At 36.8% G+C, this 19322-nt stretch overlaps 1 protein-coding gene across 1 annotated transcript; it reads right to left on the bottom strand.

The window, feature by feature from the left end:
- Positions 1 to 9601: 9601 nt before the first annotated feature.
- tmem88b (transmembrane protein 88 b) lies at positions 9602 to 19322 on the bottom strand. The gene is made up of 3 exons (XM_067401785.1): positions 19046 to 19322; positions 15797 to 16180; positions 9602 to 10312 (listed from the first exon to the last, which is right to left on the bottom strand). Exons 2-3 carry the CDS (start codon positions 16172 to 16174, stop codon positions 10031 to 10033), a joined length of 660 nt encoding a protein of 219 aa, XP_067257886.1. The 5' UTR covers positions 16175 to 16180; positions 19046 to 19322; the 3' UTR covers positions 9602 to 10030.

Here is a 19322-nt window from a genome sequence, read left to right as displayed (position 1 = left end):
GCTCTTCGGCTTACATTAATTAGCCTATGTTTTAGTGTTAAACGAAGTCAAGCTTATATTCTAACTGTTATTGATGCACAATATTTTATATATGCTATACAGTATATTATGTCATGTCATACAGCCTATTTTTGTTGTTTCTGCTATACCTTGAGTCTTTAAAGCTTATAGCTTTAAAAGTTTGCCGAAATGTATGGTAGCATAATAATAATAATTGTAAACTCCTGTGGTGAAGGCAGCAGAAAACATTCCTAGTTTGCAGAAGCACATCTAATCTGGGTAGGCTTGATTTTCTAGTGTTATTTATATGTTTCCAAAACTGCACACATGCATGAAAACATGTTATTGTACTTTAAATATAGTCTACTGATTATCCAAATAGGCCATGATGAATTATGCATGTGATAATATAATGTCTATAGCTAATAACCTTGATTTGTTCCCAAAGATGATGACTTTTGCCAATAAATCCCTGTACACCACACAAAGCAGGCACTTTATTTTTTCACTGTTTTAAACATGACAGTGTATTAAAAATGTGATACAGGTTTGTTGTAATGTCATTTTATTTATATATTTTAGATTGAATGTGTCCGTAGCAAAGGCTGGTATCACTGGGACTGCATTAGCAGACCAAACTTTCATTTGTCTTAACTTTCATCACAAGACCCTGTGTAAAATGTGTTAATGTCTGTTTAAATACAAGTGTTTTTAATTATATATGTCATGACTTCTCATTTGTGAATAAAATTTCAACACGGAATCAGTTGCTCTTTTTTAATTCAAAATTAAACTACTATCATTATTTACTTTCATCTTTGATATTACAGATATTCAAATTACTACATGCAAAATACATTACTTAATACAATACTTATTTTAGCCACTAAATAATTACAATTTAAACATTTTAATTATGTAAAGCTTGTAGAATTTAACTAAAACATTTCATTGTAAATATACTGCAGGTTTGCTCATTTCACAACTTCCATATCAACACTGTTACACTGTGAATCAGTATTCAGTTTATCGTTTTTTTCCACCTTAAAATGTTTTGACAATGAAATGCATCATTTTGTGGGGAAAAAAAGATTGAGAATGTTTCCTAATAATATGAAAAAAAAAAAAACACTTCACTTTAGGATTTAATAAAATTTATTTACCAACTAAGAAATGACAGAACAATCACAGCAGTGTATATGTCTAATTATCCACATAACCATAATATTACTCATACTTTTGCCAATTATGTCATCTATATAAATAAAACCCGCATTAGTAACTTTTATTTTTTTAGTTGATCAATTTAACCACTTGAAATTCAATTTTAACATTTTAATTGTTGTGGAAAGCTTGTAGAGTTAAACTAAAACCTTGTGAAAGTGCTGCAGGGAAGCTAATGTTTCATCATAGAGCATTGTGTGTTTTGCAGAAAAAGATAAAGAAGGTTTAGGGTTGGGTTGCGTGGTTGAACTAGGGATGTGACGGTGAGAAAATTATCCTACCTGTTAATTGACATGTGACACCGAGGGGGCTTTAAATCGCTCATTCAAAAGTGAAAGTATAATGCTCACAGCCAGTGGACGCACCGTTATGAACGCCCGTGAACGCATTTTAATGATTGGTTCATTATTCTTAATGAAAAACACAACAACAAAACAGTACAATGAATGACAAACTCTTGCTTAAATGCACGCTTTTACATTTCTCTTTGAAACCAAATGTTCCTCATCATCTTGTCAGTGGTGAGGCGAAATGGGCGAAGAAATCTGACTCCTGCTGCTGATGTGTGCTGCGACTGTCGTTCAGACCCATTTGTTTGATTTTTAATGATTTAATTATAATTTAATTATAATTTCCGTTTGGGAAACCCTGTTTTAAAACACTTTAAATAACTTGGCGACGCGTTATGCTGCAGCTACACATGCATGACCGGTAGGCCTATCGCTTTTCGTTTTTCCTTTTTTATTTCAAATATTCACAAACTTGTTAACTATATCATGAATTATATATATTCCGATTGTCAAATATGTGGAAGTGAATGTGTTTTGTTGTTTAAACACCTTTATAATGACCAGGGCCGGATTAACATAAGGGCTAGGTGGGGCTGAAGCCCCAGGGCCCGCGGGTAGACGGGGCCCGTGATTGGCTGGAGGAAATGAGATTGACAAGTCAAAGGTGGTTGATTTGTGTCTAATAAAAAAACAAGAAAAAATGATTGGAAAATGTGCCTGACTGATAAATCACCGTCCAATCAAAATCACTTTACAATTCGCGACATGACATCGGGAAACGCCTCTTTGCGTTATCATGTAGACTAGAAAATTGGCCTTTGTTGCTTGTTCAGCCTCGCTGGTGTTCAAAATGATTAAAAAAAAAGTGATAGTGGTGCGCAAAAAAGGAAAAATAAGCTTGAAAGGGAGAAAAGGGATGCTAATCTTACAGCAAAAATTACAAAACTAACTAACTGCTTCGGTTCACATAAAACATCCGAGCCAGTGGAAGACCCCGCGTGCAGCGGCAGCTCACAATTATCTTCACCCGCCGACACCGTCGCCGATCTGCGTGCTTTACACGTTGAAAAAGGTGAGATAGCAGCTGCATCAAGTTATTATTTTTATTACGAGTTAAGCCCTATTCGGATAGTAATTGTTTCTCATTAAAAAGTGTTTTCAACATTTACAGGGACGAGTCGATTGATTGTATTGCCGTTTGAATTCAGAATGTCAGTGTTTTTCTCTCATCATCATCACCCGTGTAAAAATCCCGAATTAACGTTCCTACTGTTTTTTGACGAGCACCAATGTTGAGTGACTTGTCTCCACTATCTGCCTTTGAGGCACATTTTATCAGTTGCAGTTCTGGTGCCGCATCCGTACAACTCGACTTTGACACATTCACATCACACGTTAACACAGCGGTAGAGCTACTCACGGGACACTGCACTTATTCGCAATCACAAAAGTTCTTTATTTGCATGTGCTTTAAAGCCCTGCCAGTTAAACATGTCATTCGTGTGCTGTTCTGAGATGCGCTTTTTCTGACCCCATACACCCGAAGCGTGCACACAAGCCTGTCAAACAGCACCTGACCACTGGACTTCATCTTTCGCGTCTGATTGCGCTATAATACTGTCAGGGGCGGATCTACCGGGGTTGCACGGGGTGGCAACTGCCACCCTAAGAAAAAGCTTTGCCACCCCATCTGCCACCCCAAAATTATCAGAGAATAAAATATAAATGTTAGCAGTGTTTCAAGTACTACTGCTTTTCAGCAGCGGCGCTTCAGTGTGATGACATAAAAAAGACAGCGTATTGCAAAATAATGGCAAGAAAACACGTCTTTCAATAAGTTGCACGCGCACGCAGCGCGCCCAATGTAGTCCGCTTCATTAACAAATGACTCTTATGAACCGGTTCTTTGGGAGTCAAAAACCTAGCGCAGCCAAGTTCACTTACGAATTGTTTTCCATTTGTTCGTGAATCGGAAAATTACTGCTTCTCGGCTAACTCAGAAGTCCTCGAATTTTTGTAATTTTTTTTGTGAGCTGATTCACCGACCGCCCGCTCCACTTTCATCATGGATAAAGATCTTTTTGCCATCCGACGAAACGGTAACATGAAATCAAGATCCCGATCACAGAAACTAGTTAGGTAAGAATCTAAATGTATTTTAGCTTTTCTCGATCGCTAACACATTATAAGTGATTCAGTTGGCCCAGTTTCCCAAACCATTCGTTCAGTTCTCAAAACAAAGACACGTTTCTCAAAACGTTTAACAATGACAACATTAGGTAGCAAAACTGATAACACACACCAGTCAAAATCTGAGAGAGAGCTGAATGAATAATTTACAGGGGTTTTAAACTTACACAGTACCAGCACTTTAGATGAGGGAAATTTCACTATGAACACTTGTGATTGTCAACTTTCTCTGTAGCCATTTGTTATACTGTATTTTGCAGAACTGAGAAATGACTGTCTTGTGTCAGAAGACCAATACACTGCTATAGTACCTTATATACTGTAATAAAATTTGGCCAAATGTGCAGAGGATGCTGAATTTAGTTTTACTGTAATTGACAGTATACTATATTGTGGTGCAAGTTCAACATATCTACTGCCAGATCAATTTACAATATAGTAAAATGAAAAAAAGAAAGAAGAAAATTTGCTGTATTTTACTGTATCTGTAAATTTATTTTTGTATATTGTAGACTTGCAGTTGAGCTGCAAAATAATTCCTGAATCCCAGTAAGCGGTATTTTTGTTACAGTGTTACATGAATTGATCTCTCATAGTGTTCACTGGGCAGTGCAGTAGTCTGTGCATTTGTTAAGTTTTGTGTGTCATCTGAGGCCAAAGTTTGATTTTGTCAGACGAGAATAAGTTTTTGACTAAAACATTTTATTTTGACCTGGAAGTTTGAGGTTTGTACAAGTTGGTGCATAGTTTTGAGATTGTGTTTATAGTTGTGAGAAAATGTTGAATTGTTTAATTTCAACTAGATTAAAAAGTTTGAAAGACAAATTTAGGCTGGCTTGTCATAAAGCCAACTTAAAGTCTTGTTTAAAAAACATAAATAGTTTGGTCAATTTGGCCAGAATATAGATGTTCTGGGTGATTACTAAAGTGTTGCTAGGTGGTTGCTAGGCTCTTGCTGCAATTGCTGGGGTGTTGCTAGAGTATGTAATTGATAGGCTGTTCTGGGTGAACACACACAGACATTCCCACTTCTGTTAACAACAGAAACTCAAAAATTGTTTGCAAAAAACAAGTTTTTGTTGTTCTTTAACTTGTACTAAAACATGTGATTTATGCCATCGAAGTAACCTGTGTAATATTAATAAAACTGCTCATCTCCTTTAGTGATACAAGGTCAGACTCATTTTAAATCTGTTGATGTTTTTCATATAGTGCCTTTACTTGGTGCCATGATGGATATTAAAATCTTGTTATTTATTTTGGTAATGCAATGTTTGTGATCACAATTGTGTAGGTCAGGCCATAAATCTCCAAAAACTATGCATGGGCGCTTGCTTTGGTGTTGCCACCCCTCATAGACCTCATGCCACCCCTTTGCCACCCTATAAATAATTTTCTAGATCCGCCCCTGAATACTGTCAAATACACAAAAGGTTTACATAAACACAGTTGGTTATGTCTGAAGTAAGTTGAGAAAATCGGACGCGTGCAGGTCTTAGGCCGTGTGTCCACCTAAGCGTTTTTTCCAGCTCCGAGCGTACTTTTTCCAATTGTTTTCAATGGGAACGCCGCGTTTTTTAAACGGCGAGAGCGTAACGAGGCGCTGAGAGCTGGGCGTTTTTTTACAGGTCGCCTCGAGTTGAAGAATGAAAGAAAGAAAGTGTTGTATTTGTCCCGCCCCTCCTTCACTCTGATTGGACGGCTGGCTAAAAAGTGGCAGTGGTGAGCGCAGCGTTTTACTCAAAGTTGAACATTCCTTGTTACTGTGTGTTCACACCGCCGGCGGCGAGAGCGTCAAAGTGACGCTAGTCATTCATTTTCAATGGCGCGGCGCGTCTTGGACGGTGAGAGCGGCGAGGAGAGTTGAAATCAGGTTAACTTTATGGTAATGAGCTATGACGCGGTTCGGCGGCAACCATTTAGAATGTAGAGGTCCTCGCTTGAGAGGCTTCCGATTGGTTGACGCGACTTGTCATTTACTTTGGCTCTGCTTTGACCCTCCTGTCGGCGGCGGTTTGAACGAACAGTACAGCGTTGTTGGCAGGGCGGCCAAGGGGAATGTCGACGCTCTCGCCGCCAGCGGTGTGAACGCACGGTTACGCTCTCGGCGTTTAAAAACGCGGCGTTCCCATTGAAAACAATTGAAAAAGTACGCTCGGAGCTGGAAAAAACGCTTAGGTGGACACACGACCTTAAAGTGACAGCATCCTAATACTTAGCATGCGGACCCTTGTCCTTAAAGGGATAACGTTAGTTCACCCCAAAAATTAAAATCCTGTCATCACATACTCACTTTCAAGTTGGTTTAAACCTGAATGAGTTTCTTTCTTCTGTTGAACACAAAAGAAAATATTTTGAAGAATGTGGGTAACCAAACAGTTCCTGGTCCCCATTCATTTCCATAATAGGAAAAAAATATATATAATGTGGAAATCACTGGGGACCATCAACTGTTTGGTTACCCACATTCTTCAAAATAGTTTATTTGTGTTAATCAGAGGAAAGAATTATTGTGTCAGCAATATATGCAATACAATTTTAAAATATGTTAAATATTTTATATGTTAAATATATTTCAAAATATGTTAAATAGCATGGAATATTTAGTGTGGATAAAATGATTTGATAAAATGAAATTTGTATAAAATATAAAAATAAAAATAATAATAATAAAAAAAAAGTTGGCGATGGTGGCATGGCACTGTGGCATGGCAATTATGTTGCTATAGCCCCAGGGCCCAACGTGTTCTTAATCCGGGCCTGATAATGACCATGTTAGTTGATAAAACAGAGAATCAGTCGGATATACATCACGTAAATTCATCCATTTTCCCCGAAATACATAAACGTAAGTTAACTGGGAGAAGAGAGTAAACTTTGTTTCATACGCAATGAAACAATAAATGAAACAACGATATAAAAAACGTAAAATTATAATTGAAATGATTATTGCAGCTTACATATGAGTGTATGAAATTTGCATTTAACAAACTATAGGGCTAAATGTCTTTTTTATATATAGCCTAGACCTCATTTAAACCTCAAATAAACACGTGGTTGAAAACACTGAATAATTGTGAAATATTAAATGCACTGACCGCGTCAATCTTTCAAAACTGAAACTGAGGGGGCACAAATCAGATGTGTTTTGCCCCCTCGTGGCGCCGGGCCTGGTCACCACATACACATTTATACAAGTTATCTTATCAAATGAACTAAAAGAAAATCAAAACAAAACAGTTGTAGCCCATACTAGTTTTTGCACTACATTTTTCAGTGGCACTTTAACACAAGGAAACTCGAACAGGAAATATTCATAAGCTCCGCCCAGTGTCACCGAATATTTCAGAACACCGGTTCAGAAGTCGGGCGAAACCAAACTGTAGACGATGCGGCCTTCCGATTGGCCAGGAGTCTACGGTTATTGTAGACACTGTAGACTCTCGGCCAATGATTGACCGCAGCTGTCTACAGTCTACAGCGGGCATTGCCGTAATCTCGACTGCATAATTTTTGGTAGTGGGACTGCGTTCCTCTCTCTCTCCCTTGATTTATTGGATAAATAACAGAATTGAATGAGATTCAAAAGCTTGGAGCTTCACATGACAGCTATCTTGTCAATGCGTTATTGCGTCGTCTTGTATTTCTCGTTGCTCTCAAAAGACATATGTAATATAATTCGTTGTGTCCTTCCTGTATGAAGATTCGTTTCAATTCAACTTCAACTTTTTGAAGGATTTTGACACATTACATTTGTTTTGATTGTTTTAATTAAAATAAAATATAAGTTAATATATATATATATATATATATATATATAAAATATATATTTATTTATTTATTTATTTATTGAGCCCAGTATGATTCTTTTGTTTCGGTCTTTGTAAACTTTCATATTGTGCTTGTATTTTTGTAATACTGTGTTTTTATCACTAGAGGGCGCTGTATGTATTTTACTTTCTTCTCGTGGCAAACTGACATTTTTGAATGTTCTCTTTAGAAGTATCATTCATTCTGAAAATGATTTAACTCATAGTCCATATTATAAATGAAAGCGGAAGTGATTACTTATTTTCAATAAATTGTATATAGTCAAGCAACTCAGTTGTGTTTGTCCTGAATACACATTGACATTTGTACCCCGGTGGCTTTTTGTACAAAGCCGGTTTCAGTTGCTATCCAGGGGCAAGTTCAAGCTCAAACCGGTGCGCTACGTTTTGCTACAGTTTCCGGGTTGAACGACGTGTTTCCTGGAAACGGTGTGCATACGTTTTCTCTTGTTTGGTTGGTGTATCAAAAATGTCAACCCAATTAGTAACAACATGTATATAAACCACGCGGTATTAAAGAGACAGCTTGCACAATGGGTATTAATGTAACATAAAAGTACTATACATATTTATATATTTTGCTGTTGTATTTTGGAGTGACACTTTCATAAACTTTTCTATACTCCTCTGATTATGTAATGGTAAATATTACAATTTCATAGCACAACAACAGTGATCATCAATAATTATAAGCCTAATACTCACAACAAAAATAAAATGGTCGTATAGAACACAGTCTCGGAGGTAAGAAATCAATTATCCTTCATCTAAAATGCATGTCTGAGCTTGCACTGATATATCTTAAAATATGTTAGTGCCATTATTTTGTCTCAAGATGCACACCAGTAATGTTTTTTTTTTTTTGTAAGGCACGTTTATAAAAGCTACTTAAATGCCCTAATTGAACAAAGGCCTACTCCTGGCTTAATCTAAGCCCTGTCTGAGAAACCAGGCTGTAGACCCAAGGGGTCAGAAGAGATACTACGGTAGGGTGACCATATTTTGATTATCAAAAACCAGGACACTCGGCCTGGCAATGAGATACTCAAATGATACTCGAAGTTTACTTAAAGATGCCTTATCATTTCAATACATTTAAAGTAGGCCTATGCCTCCTCTGTATGGATAATAAATTGTTATATTACAAAATACTATCTATAACCAAAGACACAAATTCAGATAGGCTTCTCAGAGGTTACTCAACATGTTTTAGTATGACAAGTTTAAAAAATAACGAGTGAAATGATAGAAATAATGTCTCTTCTGTATTAGAAAAATAATAAATGAACTAAAAAAATACCTCTGCTATATTAGCAATCCAAATTCAACAAAAGTAGCTCTCACAAACGTACAAAAACTAACTAACAAAAAATATAGCTATCTTTAGTTTTCTTCTTCATCCTCGTTTTCCTATTCTTCATCATGTTTTTCTTCCTCATCCTCCTTGTTTGCCCATTTATATTTTGCTGTAGAGCTGATCTTCCCAGCAGTTTTTTGTTAACAAATAAGCATGAAAGTTATAAAGAAATGTATATGGGCCTATCGGCTGTTACATCGCAAGGTACAAAGGAAGAGCACAACGAGCTGAACGATAGTTGAAGGTTGCTCTGCTGTTACACGAAGTATCTGTTATTCAGTTACAGATGACTGCACAAATCATGCATACTAATGAAAACATATAAACTGTTACCTAGAAGTAAACAACTGTAGTTTAGGCATAAGTCATCGACGCTAAAAATATAGTTATGGAATAATCCACTAATGTCTTGAGAAAAAATCTGAACTTATATTCTCAGTTGCATGTGCATTATTAATATATGAATATTAACTCATTAATATTCATATATGCTCAGCCTTCGGAAACTGAAAATCTCAGAAAGCGAAAATCTCGTAACACCGGTCAATTTAATGGCCCAATGGAAAACAATGAAAACCAGGACATTTTCATTACTTTATAAAAAACAACCAGGACAGGACGTGAAAACAGGACATGTCCTGGGAAAACAGGACGTTTAGTCACCCTATACTACGTTATTTTTACATTTTGTGAAAAAATAACACACAAGCCATCAAATTTGTGAAATTACAGTATTTGATTTGTATTTAATGTAACATTTAAGGAAAAGAGAAAATACACAACACTGTACATGTTATAAGAAAATATATAACAAAATATTTTTGACAACGTCGTAATACATGTGTGTTTATTGTACGAGGTGAATAGTGTTTGTTATACATGGAATACATACGCAACATTTTTGGATATTTGAATTTGATTATAAATGTCAAGTACTGAAATTAAAAAAAAGTTTTAATTGATTGTGTTATAACAAATTGACGAACATAGTGTGCCTGGCTATAAAACATGTTAATCAGTGTGTAAGAATCCTTATTTCTTTCTGTCTGATATGTATTTAAGTAGTTTTATGTGGGGATTTTTAGGTCTGCAATGTGTAATGTGTTCTTTCACAACTTTCTATATATAGTCCTTTCCCTCTATACCCACACCTTTCCCTTCCCTTCTCTTTTCCCAGATTGCTGTCCACAGCAGCCACCTGCCAAGCCGCGGTGCTGGGTAGCTGGAAGGTTCTTGTAGACGGCACGGCTGTATGGAATAAAACACAGACCCAGCTGAAGGTGACGAGCAAGCCGACAGTACGCAGCCAAGGCCAGAACCAAGAGTGGAGTCACAAGCAAGAAACCCACAACCAGCAGAGCCACACAGCCGCCGTCATTCAGTAGGTCCGAACAGTATGGCGACGAGCCGTGAGGGCGCACCTGAAAAGAGAGACATTTGACTGGTGTGGACCTGTGTGGGGTTAAGGATAAGTGGTGGAATGTGTGTAGGCATTGCTGAGGAGGATGTCCCTGGAGGAACGAGTCTCTGAGGTGTGGATAGACAAACAACAGAAACACTGGACAAGAATATTTGCAGACCCCACATATGAGTCAATCGTTTGTTACTTCCAAGGTAGGGAGGTTTTTCTTTCAAATTATTTCTTGACAGAAGACCACTGTTGATCTGATTCACTAGAATAACCTTTGCTTTGTAATGAAAGTGTCACTAAAATTTACAATTGTGTGACATGGCTTGAATGGAATACATTGTAAGCTCTTAAAGTGCCCCATTATGCTTTTATGTATAATGACATGTCGACAACACAAACCAAACTCTTCCAGGCCTCAGCTACAACTACAGTGTTTGAGGGTTAAAGTACACTTTGTTTGCAGGCAGCCAATGAAGACCATAGGCTGGCATTATGCAAATTTGTTACATTATTATGTAGGTTTGTAACAGAAAGCGAGACTGGAATTACTGACGACTCATTTCAGCAGTTCAGAATTAATTCTTTTAAGAGACAATAACTTTTTGTCTTGCACTTTGATCTTTAAAACTTTTCAGACCTTTTACATTCACAAACAGCTATATTGTACACTGCATGAAAAGTAATATTCGAAAAAGCATAATAGGGGCACTTTAAAGATTTTTTCCCTCCTCTTTTTTTCCTTTTCTTTCTTTGAGCTGCTCTGCGCTGCTATAAATCTTAGTGAATGTGCTTTTTTCATGAGCATGTTGCATATTTATCCTTGGATGATGCATCAACCTGCCTGAAGCTACAATAATAGTAAATGTTCAGACAGATATCACATTTTAATTTTCAATGATAATTTCTTTGGTTTAATAGCATTGCACAGAAGGAAAGAGATTGAGGGATGAAACTGACCCCTGCATTCTTTAACTATCACCCTGTGAGATGGAGGGAAGCAGAGTTAAGCAGCAAAAAAGAGCGACTGAGTAAACCGAGTAGGAGGGGGAGAAACTGATAAAGCCCATCTGTGTTTGGAGCTGTACATTCTCACTCTGACAGGTTTCTTCACTCAAGGAGATGCTTGTAAAATTCACAGCGAAAGCAAATCTGGGATGCATTTCCCAACAATGCGTGTCCCAACAATGCGTGTCCCATTGAACTCTATTGGTAAGGACAGAACTTGCGACCATAGTTCGTTTGGGAAACACACCACTGGATAGTTGTACTTAAAGGTGCAGTAAGCGATTTCTGAGAAACGCTGTTGAAAATTTACATCAACACCTAAACAAACAATTTTGTTTTTTTGTGTGCTGAAAATTTGTGTTTATACTTAGTTTGGCTGTGTAAACAGGAAAAAAAAGTGGATCGGACCGATTACCAAAACACTATATAGCTAGTGTTGTCAAAAGTACCAACCGCGATTCCAAGTCAGCACTGAAATGTAAAAACTGTGATGCTTTGAGTGCTGTTGAACGGATTTGTAGACACTTCTTATTGGCCTTTGTGTTCACACGCTTATCAGATATGTCTGTGATTGGCTACAATGATCAACACTTCGAAAACATGTTGTAAATAGACATCAGTGATGCTCTTCACTGAGTGCTTGTCTATCAGCGGACCGGCCTGCTTTCCAACGCTTCCGCTTCCAGAACACTTTCAAACACTTTCATGTGCTTTCAAATGCTCCCGTTTTCAAAATGCTTTTAAATTCAAACACTTCCATGTGTTGATCATTGTAGTCAATCACAGACATATATGTTGAGTGCGTGAACACAAAGGCCAATCAGAGGTGTTTACGAAGCCGCTCAACAGTGCTCAAAGCGTCATTAAAAAAAAAATAAAAAATCAGTACCAACTTGGTATCGCGGTCAGTACTTTTGACAACATTACTTGTAGCCAATCAGCAATAGGGGGCATATACACTCGGGGGAGGAGAGATAGTGAGCAAGCGGGACATTTGTAGAAAGACTGTAGAAAGATGGCTGAAACATTACCAAAGAGGAAAAGATAAATAACTACAAGAAAATATACTGTTAAATATACTGAAAATATACAATACTGTTTTTTTGCTGTTTTACAGAACCAAGATGCTATTCAGCAGTGTTTCTCAGAAATCGTTTACTGCACCTTAATTCATGTTGATTTGTATAGCTCTTTTCACAATACAAATTGTCTCAATTATCCTCTTCGATTATCCTATTATGTGTCTTTGACAGACTCCTGAGGAGCTGACTGCTTATGTGAAGTGGCAGACTATTCACTCCATGAAATACCATGGTGGTCTGCTGTTCCTTACAGATCTTTGCGTTTACCTCGCGTTCATATGTGGTTTCACATAGGGACTAATTGGTCTGAATGGCCATTGATCTTGGACCTTAAAGGTCTGGTAATTGGAGAGGTTGGAAGAATTCAGCCTTTATTTACACACGTTGACCCTTACTGACCCATAGGCGCTACATGACGACAGCTTAAGCTGTTTTCTTCTAGGAAGGGACAAAGAGCATGTGGGATGGAGGGTCTGTAGAATCTTGTCTGTGTAGTAAATTCTGTTTGAGAGAGATTGTATTTGGTACAACTAGAAGTGGGTCTTTTGACAAAAATGATCAGAGCTGGAATGGTAGAGAAGCAGTAGATCATCTACTCTGTGGGTCATAGTGCAAGAATGCCTAGGGTAGACACTATACAACTGTGTGAGAGAACTTTTCTTTTTTTAAAAGCTCCAGTAATCCACTCCTGTCTTGAAACACTTCTCATCTGACGTCATCCTCCAAACTCCTGACCTGCCCCTGCTAATACTCCTGCACTCAAACTGCTGAGAAATGCCCAAGATTAAGAGATTACTTGGTGAATCAAAGAGAAACAAAGGCCAAAATCCCATAAATCCCTAGAAGAATATCTCTGAATCATGATTAGCTTTTATTCCAAGTCTTTTTTTCCCAGATTACAAAGGACATTCTTTTAGTGCAGCTACACTGTTTGTTCCTTTTTAGTACCAAACTTTCAATATGCTTTAAGCATAAATGACTGTTGTTAAATGGCTCTGACTTCATCTCAGTTTGATTAACGCAATGCCCTGTTTTCTACTTTAAATCAACACACTTAATCATGTTTACAATTTGTTTAAAATTCTGCTGGCAGACTTTCGACACAAGGTCTTTTACTCTTTTACTTTAAGTTTTAGCTTCTTTGGGTGCCAATTCATTTTAGGCCTAATTTTAAGTCCTTATTACTTGCATATAAAGCACTACATTGATTGGTGCCTGAGTATTTTGCAGAACATTATGAGCTTATAAACGGTTTCATCCGTTAGATCTTTTTTAATTAACTGTTGGCTGTTTCAAGATATAAATATAAAACCAAAGTTGAATTCATTTGCAGTGAATGCTCCGCTATTATAAAATAGTTTTCACATTTATATTAGATCTGCAGAATCTGTCTTTTCTTTAAATCCTATTTAAAAACTCATTTGTATAGACCTGCTTTTTACTTTAGTTTTTGCCACCGTGTTTTCTTTTATAGAGTGTTTTTGGCACTTTGTGCAATCAAGCTAAAATGTGATATAAATGAAGCTTTTTTTTTTTTAATTACTTGATTATTATTATTATATTTATTATTATAAGTTAACTTTCCACTCCATACTCTGTTCTAAATATTGCTTGTTAGAGCTGTATCCTGGATATGTTGAGAATCATGATTTTGTTGTTTTTGTTTTTTTTTAAAGCTGTAGTCCGTAACTTTTTTTGGTAAAAAATGATCCAATTATCGTTTTTTTAGCAAGTACATAACCAGCCAGTGTTCAAAACTATCTCCTTATCTTAGCCTGATTCACAACGGTAAGCTTGTAATAATTTTTTATAATAAAATCGGTACTGGTGGGTTTCCACAGGAAATTCGAGCATGCAGCCATTTGTCTTTTCATCATTAGATTTTTCATCGCTAGTAGGCTATACGCCATGTGATGCTGCTGGTGGCGGATCATTTATAGCCTTTTCTCACAGCAGCTGCAATAATTAAATTTGTCATTTTGATGGCGGATTGTAATCCAGAAAGGTCCAAATGACAATCATCAGTGACAACTGGAGATTCAGCCGTAGTCAAAAACAAAAGACTTCAGACTGCGGAGTGGCTACAGAAATTGAAATCTACAGGATTTCTAATACACTCTAAATACACATAGTCACGCAATGCTGGTGTTGTTAACATTAACATTTGAGAACAAAGTATAACAGTAATAATAATTTGCACAGTTTGACGTGATCCGAGCTAAGCGATCATTAGATTTAATCACCATTGGCAGCGCGATTTACTGTAATGCTTTTTTCCTCAGTTAGTCAGAACAAAAGTGGCAGACATGTTACTTACTTGTTCAGATGACATTTTCTTATTTTCTTATGACCAAAATAAGAATTTGTATATTTCCAAGACGTAGAATCTGTGATTTCAAAGTACAGTATCCACACCGATGTGCTGAATGACAGCAAACATTAGATTCATCCGCGCTGAGGAGCCGTGCCGATGCACAACCCACGTAACGATGATAATTCCGCAAATAACTGCAATTGCAGGTTTCAAACAGAGATGGCAAAACTTATGGACTGCAGCTTTAACTAGAGATCACAATTCTCTAAAAATTCTGAATAGACAACTAAACAAAACAGTGAATTATTCACTGTTGAATTATTTAAAAAATTTGGTTTGAATGAATGATTCAATGACTCACTCATAAAGACTTCACTTCACTACTGGATGAATCAGTATTTTTGAATGAATCTCTTGAATGATTCAATGACACATTTTTTTAACAGTCTATTTTCGCCACTTACTGGTATAACAATGTAATTGATACTATCTGTATTTGAAGCATGAAGTTACTTTCAGAATGTGATTTCCTCTATTTTGATCACTACCATAGGTATCAGTGCTTATATTCAAGCTATAAACATTTTTCCCAGTACTTCTGTGATAATATGAATTACAGTGACAAATAATGATATTTATTGGTTGAAAAGAAGCTGTTTCATATCTACACCTGTTAACTGCTCTCTCTGGGCTCTACTGGTTGTGTAACTATATTATGTTTAATATGCAGTATTGTATATTATGTTGTATATTTATGATCTTTGAAGCATTTTACTGAGTAGTTTCTTTTTTATGTGTGAAAACTTGACTAATATACTTTCTATTCAATTATAATTTCTCTTAAAGGCACATTTACTTAAAGAAAATAAAATATTTTAATAAGAATATGCTTTGTCCATTTTCAAGCTGTTTTTTGCTCCTGTGTCTATATGTCCTCATCATGCGAAATGAGCAACTTTGAGCTGCATGTTTACTGTCGTGTCCAAAATCATTTGATGCCATATCATTCAAAAACAGCCTTTTCTTAAACTCTGTATAAATCACATATTATTTTGTAAATTGTGACCAGTTTGATGCATTTCTCCCAACTCACCGTTGAATGACAGAGAAAGCCAAACACCACCATGACAATAGCAGGAGTGAGGATGAGCCCGAAAACCAACCCAGCAAGGCAGGCATTGATGGCTGCGATCACCAGGTTCTGCGCTGTCACCAGCACTGAACACGCCCAGCAGTCCAGAGAGCCCCGGAGCTCCAGCGGAGCTTCGCCTCCCCCAGCCTCCGCAGCAGAGTAAGGTGGAGGCACAACCACTCCAGATCCTCCTACTGGGGTCCCGGCAGGCACAGTGGAGTTTGTGTGCTGGAAACTGGGGTGATGGTGATGATGGTGATGGCTGTTGTTTGGGAGCTCTTCAGAGAGGTCAAGGGTCTGGTGATGAGCCCCCTTCTCCAGTGTGCCATTCATGCTCATCCTGATCTGAAGATGATAATGAACAAAAGACTTTACAAAAGACTTAATTTTAACCATTAAATGCATTAATGTTTTGCCTATTATTATTATTATTACATATAACACGGATGGATCGCTTAACTGCTGCAATATTATAAAACTATATTTTAATAACAGTTATAAAGCATATTTTGTTACCTTTTGAAACTTGAAAGGGTTCAATTTGAGCAGATGCTTTTTACCATCCTCACTGTTATCATCAGAGCTCATTCAGAATCTGCCTCATGTTTGTGATCTCAACCATATTCTCAAAACTAGCGTTTTCAACATCTTAATCAGTATTTTGATTGCTGACATGACACCTTTGACAGACTCACGCTCAAGTGACAGTGATTCTAATATTTGATTGCATATACAGTAAATCACTGAGCCAATTCAAGTTTAGCTGATGATACTTGTGTATTCTTTTGTTTTATGCCTGCAGTAATTATGAGTGAAACATTGCATCATCATTGTGTATCAGACATTGCCAACCCTATACACATTTTTACAAAAATTAATTAGAAAACAGACATACTTTTGTAATTTTATTTTTTAAAAATGTTATTATATTGTTTATAGTGAATAGACAGGAATACTAAGAAGGTTGATATCTAACGTTAAAAATTAGGGGGAGGCTGATTGATTGATTGATGCAAAAGCATTTCAAAAACATTTAGCCAGTAATCGGTTACCTTTTTTTTTTTTTTTAGCTATTTAAACATACAAGCCTTATTTTAACAGTAAACATGCTCATATTTGAAAGTGGCATGGCCCTGACCTCCAAAAATCTGAGATTGAACTGCTGTCAACACCCTGAAAAAAAATCTGCGACCTCTTTGCTAACAACAGTGTCAGGAAGCTATCAGGTTATTTTACTTTGAATCTTCTTAAAAACCTAAAAAGGATAATTACATTAAGTATTGTCAGTGGTGGATGTGTTCATAGGTGACTTTGACATCTGTTTTGCACTGTTTACTAACTACTAAAGTTCAGAGCAAGGTTAAATCACTTATCACCAGGAAACTAGGTTTGTATGATCTTTTAATTAGCTCTTTTATCAGAGACTGATTGTTATCTGAAAGCCAGTTGGCCCTTTGTTGTGGAAACTAATTGGTATTTCAGTGTTTGGATCAACACAGGCGATATGATGAAGAGCAAGAGGCTTTGACATCACAGTAATCCACACCTTTGGGGATTTGATCACTTTATCCTCCAGTCTTTTATCATATATATGGGTATGTATAATTCAACCCCAAATTAAAAAAAAAAATAAAAAATCAAAATAAATTATATTGTTACTAAAGAAAAGCAACCTTCCCGTAATCACTGTTTCACTTTTAACTTGGTTTATAATTTATTTATTATAAATTTGTCAAATAATAATGAGATGTCAGGACACAGTGATTGTTAGAAAAATAAAATCAGCATTAATTATGGGTTGTACAACAAATGTTACTATGATGTTAAAGTTATTTTCATTGGTAATGAGAATGAGATTTTGTACAGAAATAGAATGTCACAATTCTAAAATCCTATGATCCCCAAAAGGCTTAATTTTCTTTATGCAAAATTTATTTTTATTTACTAATTTATGCAAGTAAAAATGTATAAAATTTATAAATGTTCTATAAATTACAGGTTACTGGAGGCTGGATTGAACCTGAGGTGCCCTTCCCCCTTACACTAGCCATCCAGATAGGACTCCAGAACACCAGAACAATAGACCGAGGTCAAACTACATAAATACTTTACACGCCAGACAGCTGTGGCCTCAATGCCATACACTAATCATCTAAATATGGATACAGGATGGTCTATGACTCTCTCACACACACATACGCTCTCACCCTTAAAGACTAGATCCTGAAAATGCCATCAGTGATGCATGATGAGGGTGACATGCACACGTTTGTGCGCTTGCTGGCTGTTGTGTTGTCTTCCTGCCTTTGTATTCTGTTTGTTAGCGCCTATATGGCAGGTGACTCGGCATATAACAAACACTAGATCACCACTCACAGGAAACGTGAACACAAGCGCACACTATGCCAAACCTGGAGAACACTGCTCCACCCGCTAACACTGTTTCTGGGAATCGCACAATTGAAAATTAATCTGGAACTAAAATTTAGGAAATATTATTTCGACAGAACCATATGTATGTATGTATAAAGCAGAAATGAGCTACCGATCTATAGCTACTTAAAAATCTTTATAGGTTCATAATGAAATGTTCTACTTTGCTATTTATATTAGAAGGTCTGATGTGAACTTATTCAAACGGATTCATAAAGTTTTTTGATCACTACATGCTTCTGCTTTATGGGGTATTTTTATACACATCTACCATATATACTCGTAACTTAGTGGGCGATCACCCTGCTGCGCGATTATGAAAACCTGTTTACCCCTCCTCCTCCCCAGTGCCACCTGCATCTGCTACGGGAGGTTTAGTATAATCTTGTAGCTTCATGTCCTTTGTCTTATTTTATCTAATCTGAACAAACTGTTGTATTTGCTCAGCAGCAGCATAGCAGATTTCACCCCCCAAAATCAAACATATGTGCATTCCATCCCCCGTGCCAATAAATGGTTAAATAATTCACTCTCAGAACTGTCATTATTGAAATAGTCTTTCAATGAAAGGTAGCAGGTATGCACTTCGACGCTCCAAACTATGCAGCAGTGCACATGCATATCTATTGCCGATCTAATGGTTATGTAAATTAATGTTAAAAAAGCAATCAAACAGATACATTTGTCAGTGTAAATTCCAAACATTCCCCTGCTGTCGCCTATGATAGGTCAGTCTCATGCATGCACCTTAGCAAGCCCTCTGCACCCAGCACTCACCCAATATCGTGAGTCCAGTAGTCTTCTTCTTTTTGTTGCCTTTATCTACATGCACTCCTTGTTTTGTTCTTTTCTTGTCCTATTTTTTTGGAATTCCTTGTTCAAAAGGTTCTAGAATCTCTAAAATTCTAAAAACGTTTTCCTTGCCGTACTAGACTGATGTTTGCTCTCATTTATTGTGTCCCCTTCAGTGTAGCTGGTTTAAGCTCAGATTGGCTCTATATTAGTCCACTCGCTCTCTCTTAGTGAGGCAGACTGAGATATGGATGTATCCTCC

Source organism: Chanodichthys erythropterus, chromosome 11 (genome assembly GCF_024489055.1).
Source record: "Chanodichthys erythropterus isolate Z2021 chromosome 11, ASM2448905v1, whole genome shotgun sequence".
In the NCBI taxonomy this organism is placed as follows: Eukaryota; Metazoa; Chordata; class Actinopteri; order Cypriniformes; family Xenocyprididae; genus Chanodichthys; species Chanodichthys erythropterus.
This window is presented reverse-complemented; position numbering and strand designations above follow the sequence as displayed.

Bases quoted from the DNA above. Each gene is read 5' to 3' on its own strand.
- tmem88b (XM_067401785.1), bottom strand. From the start codon at position 16,174: ATGAGCATGAATGGCACACTGGAGAAGGGGGCTCATCACCAGACCCTT. The intron at 10,313-15,796 runs GTGAGTTGGGAG...CTCTCTTTTCAG, and splicing joins GCTTTCTCTGTCATTCAACG to GTGCGCCCTCACGGCTCGTC.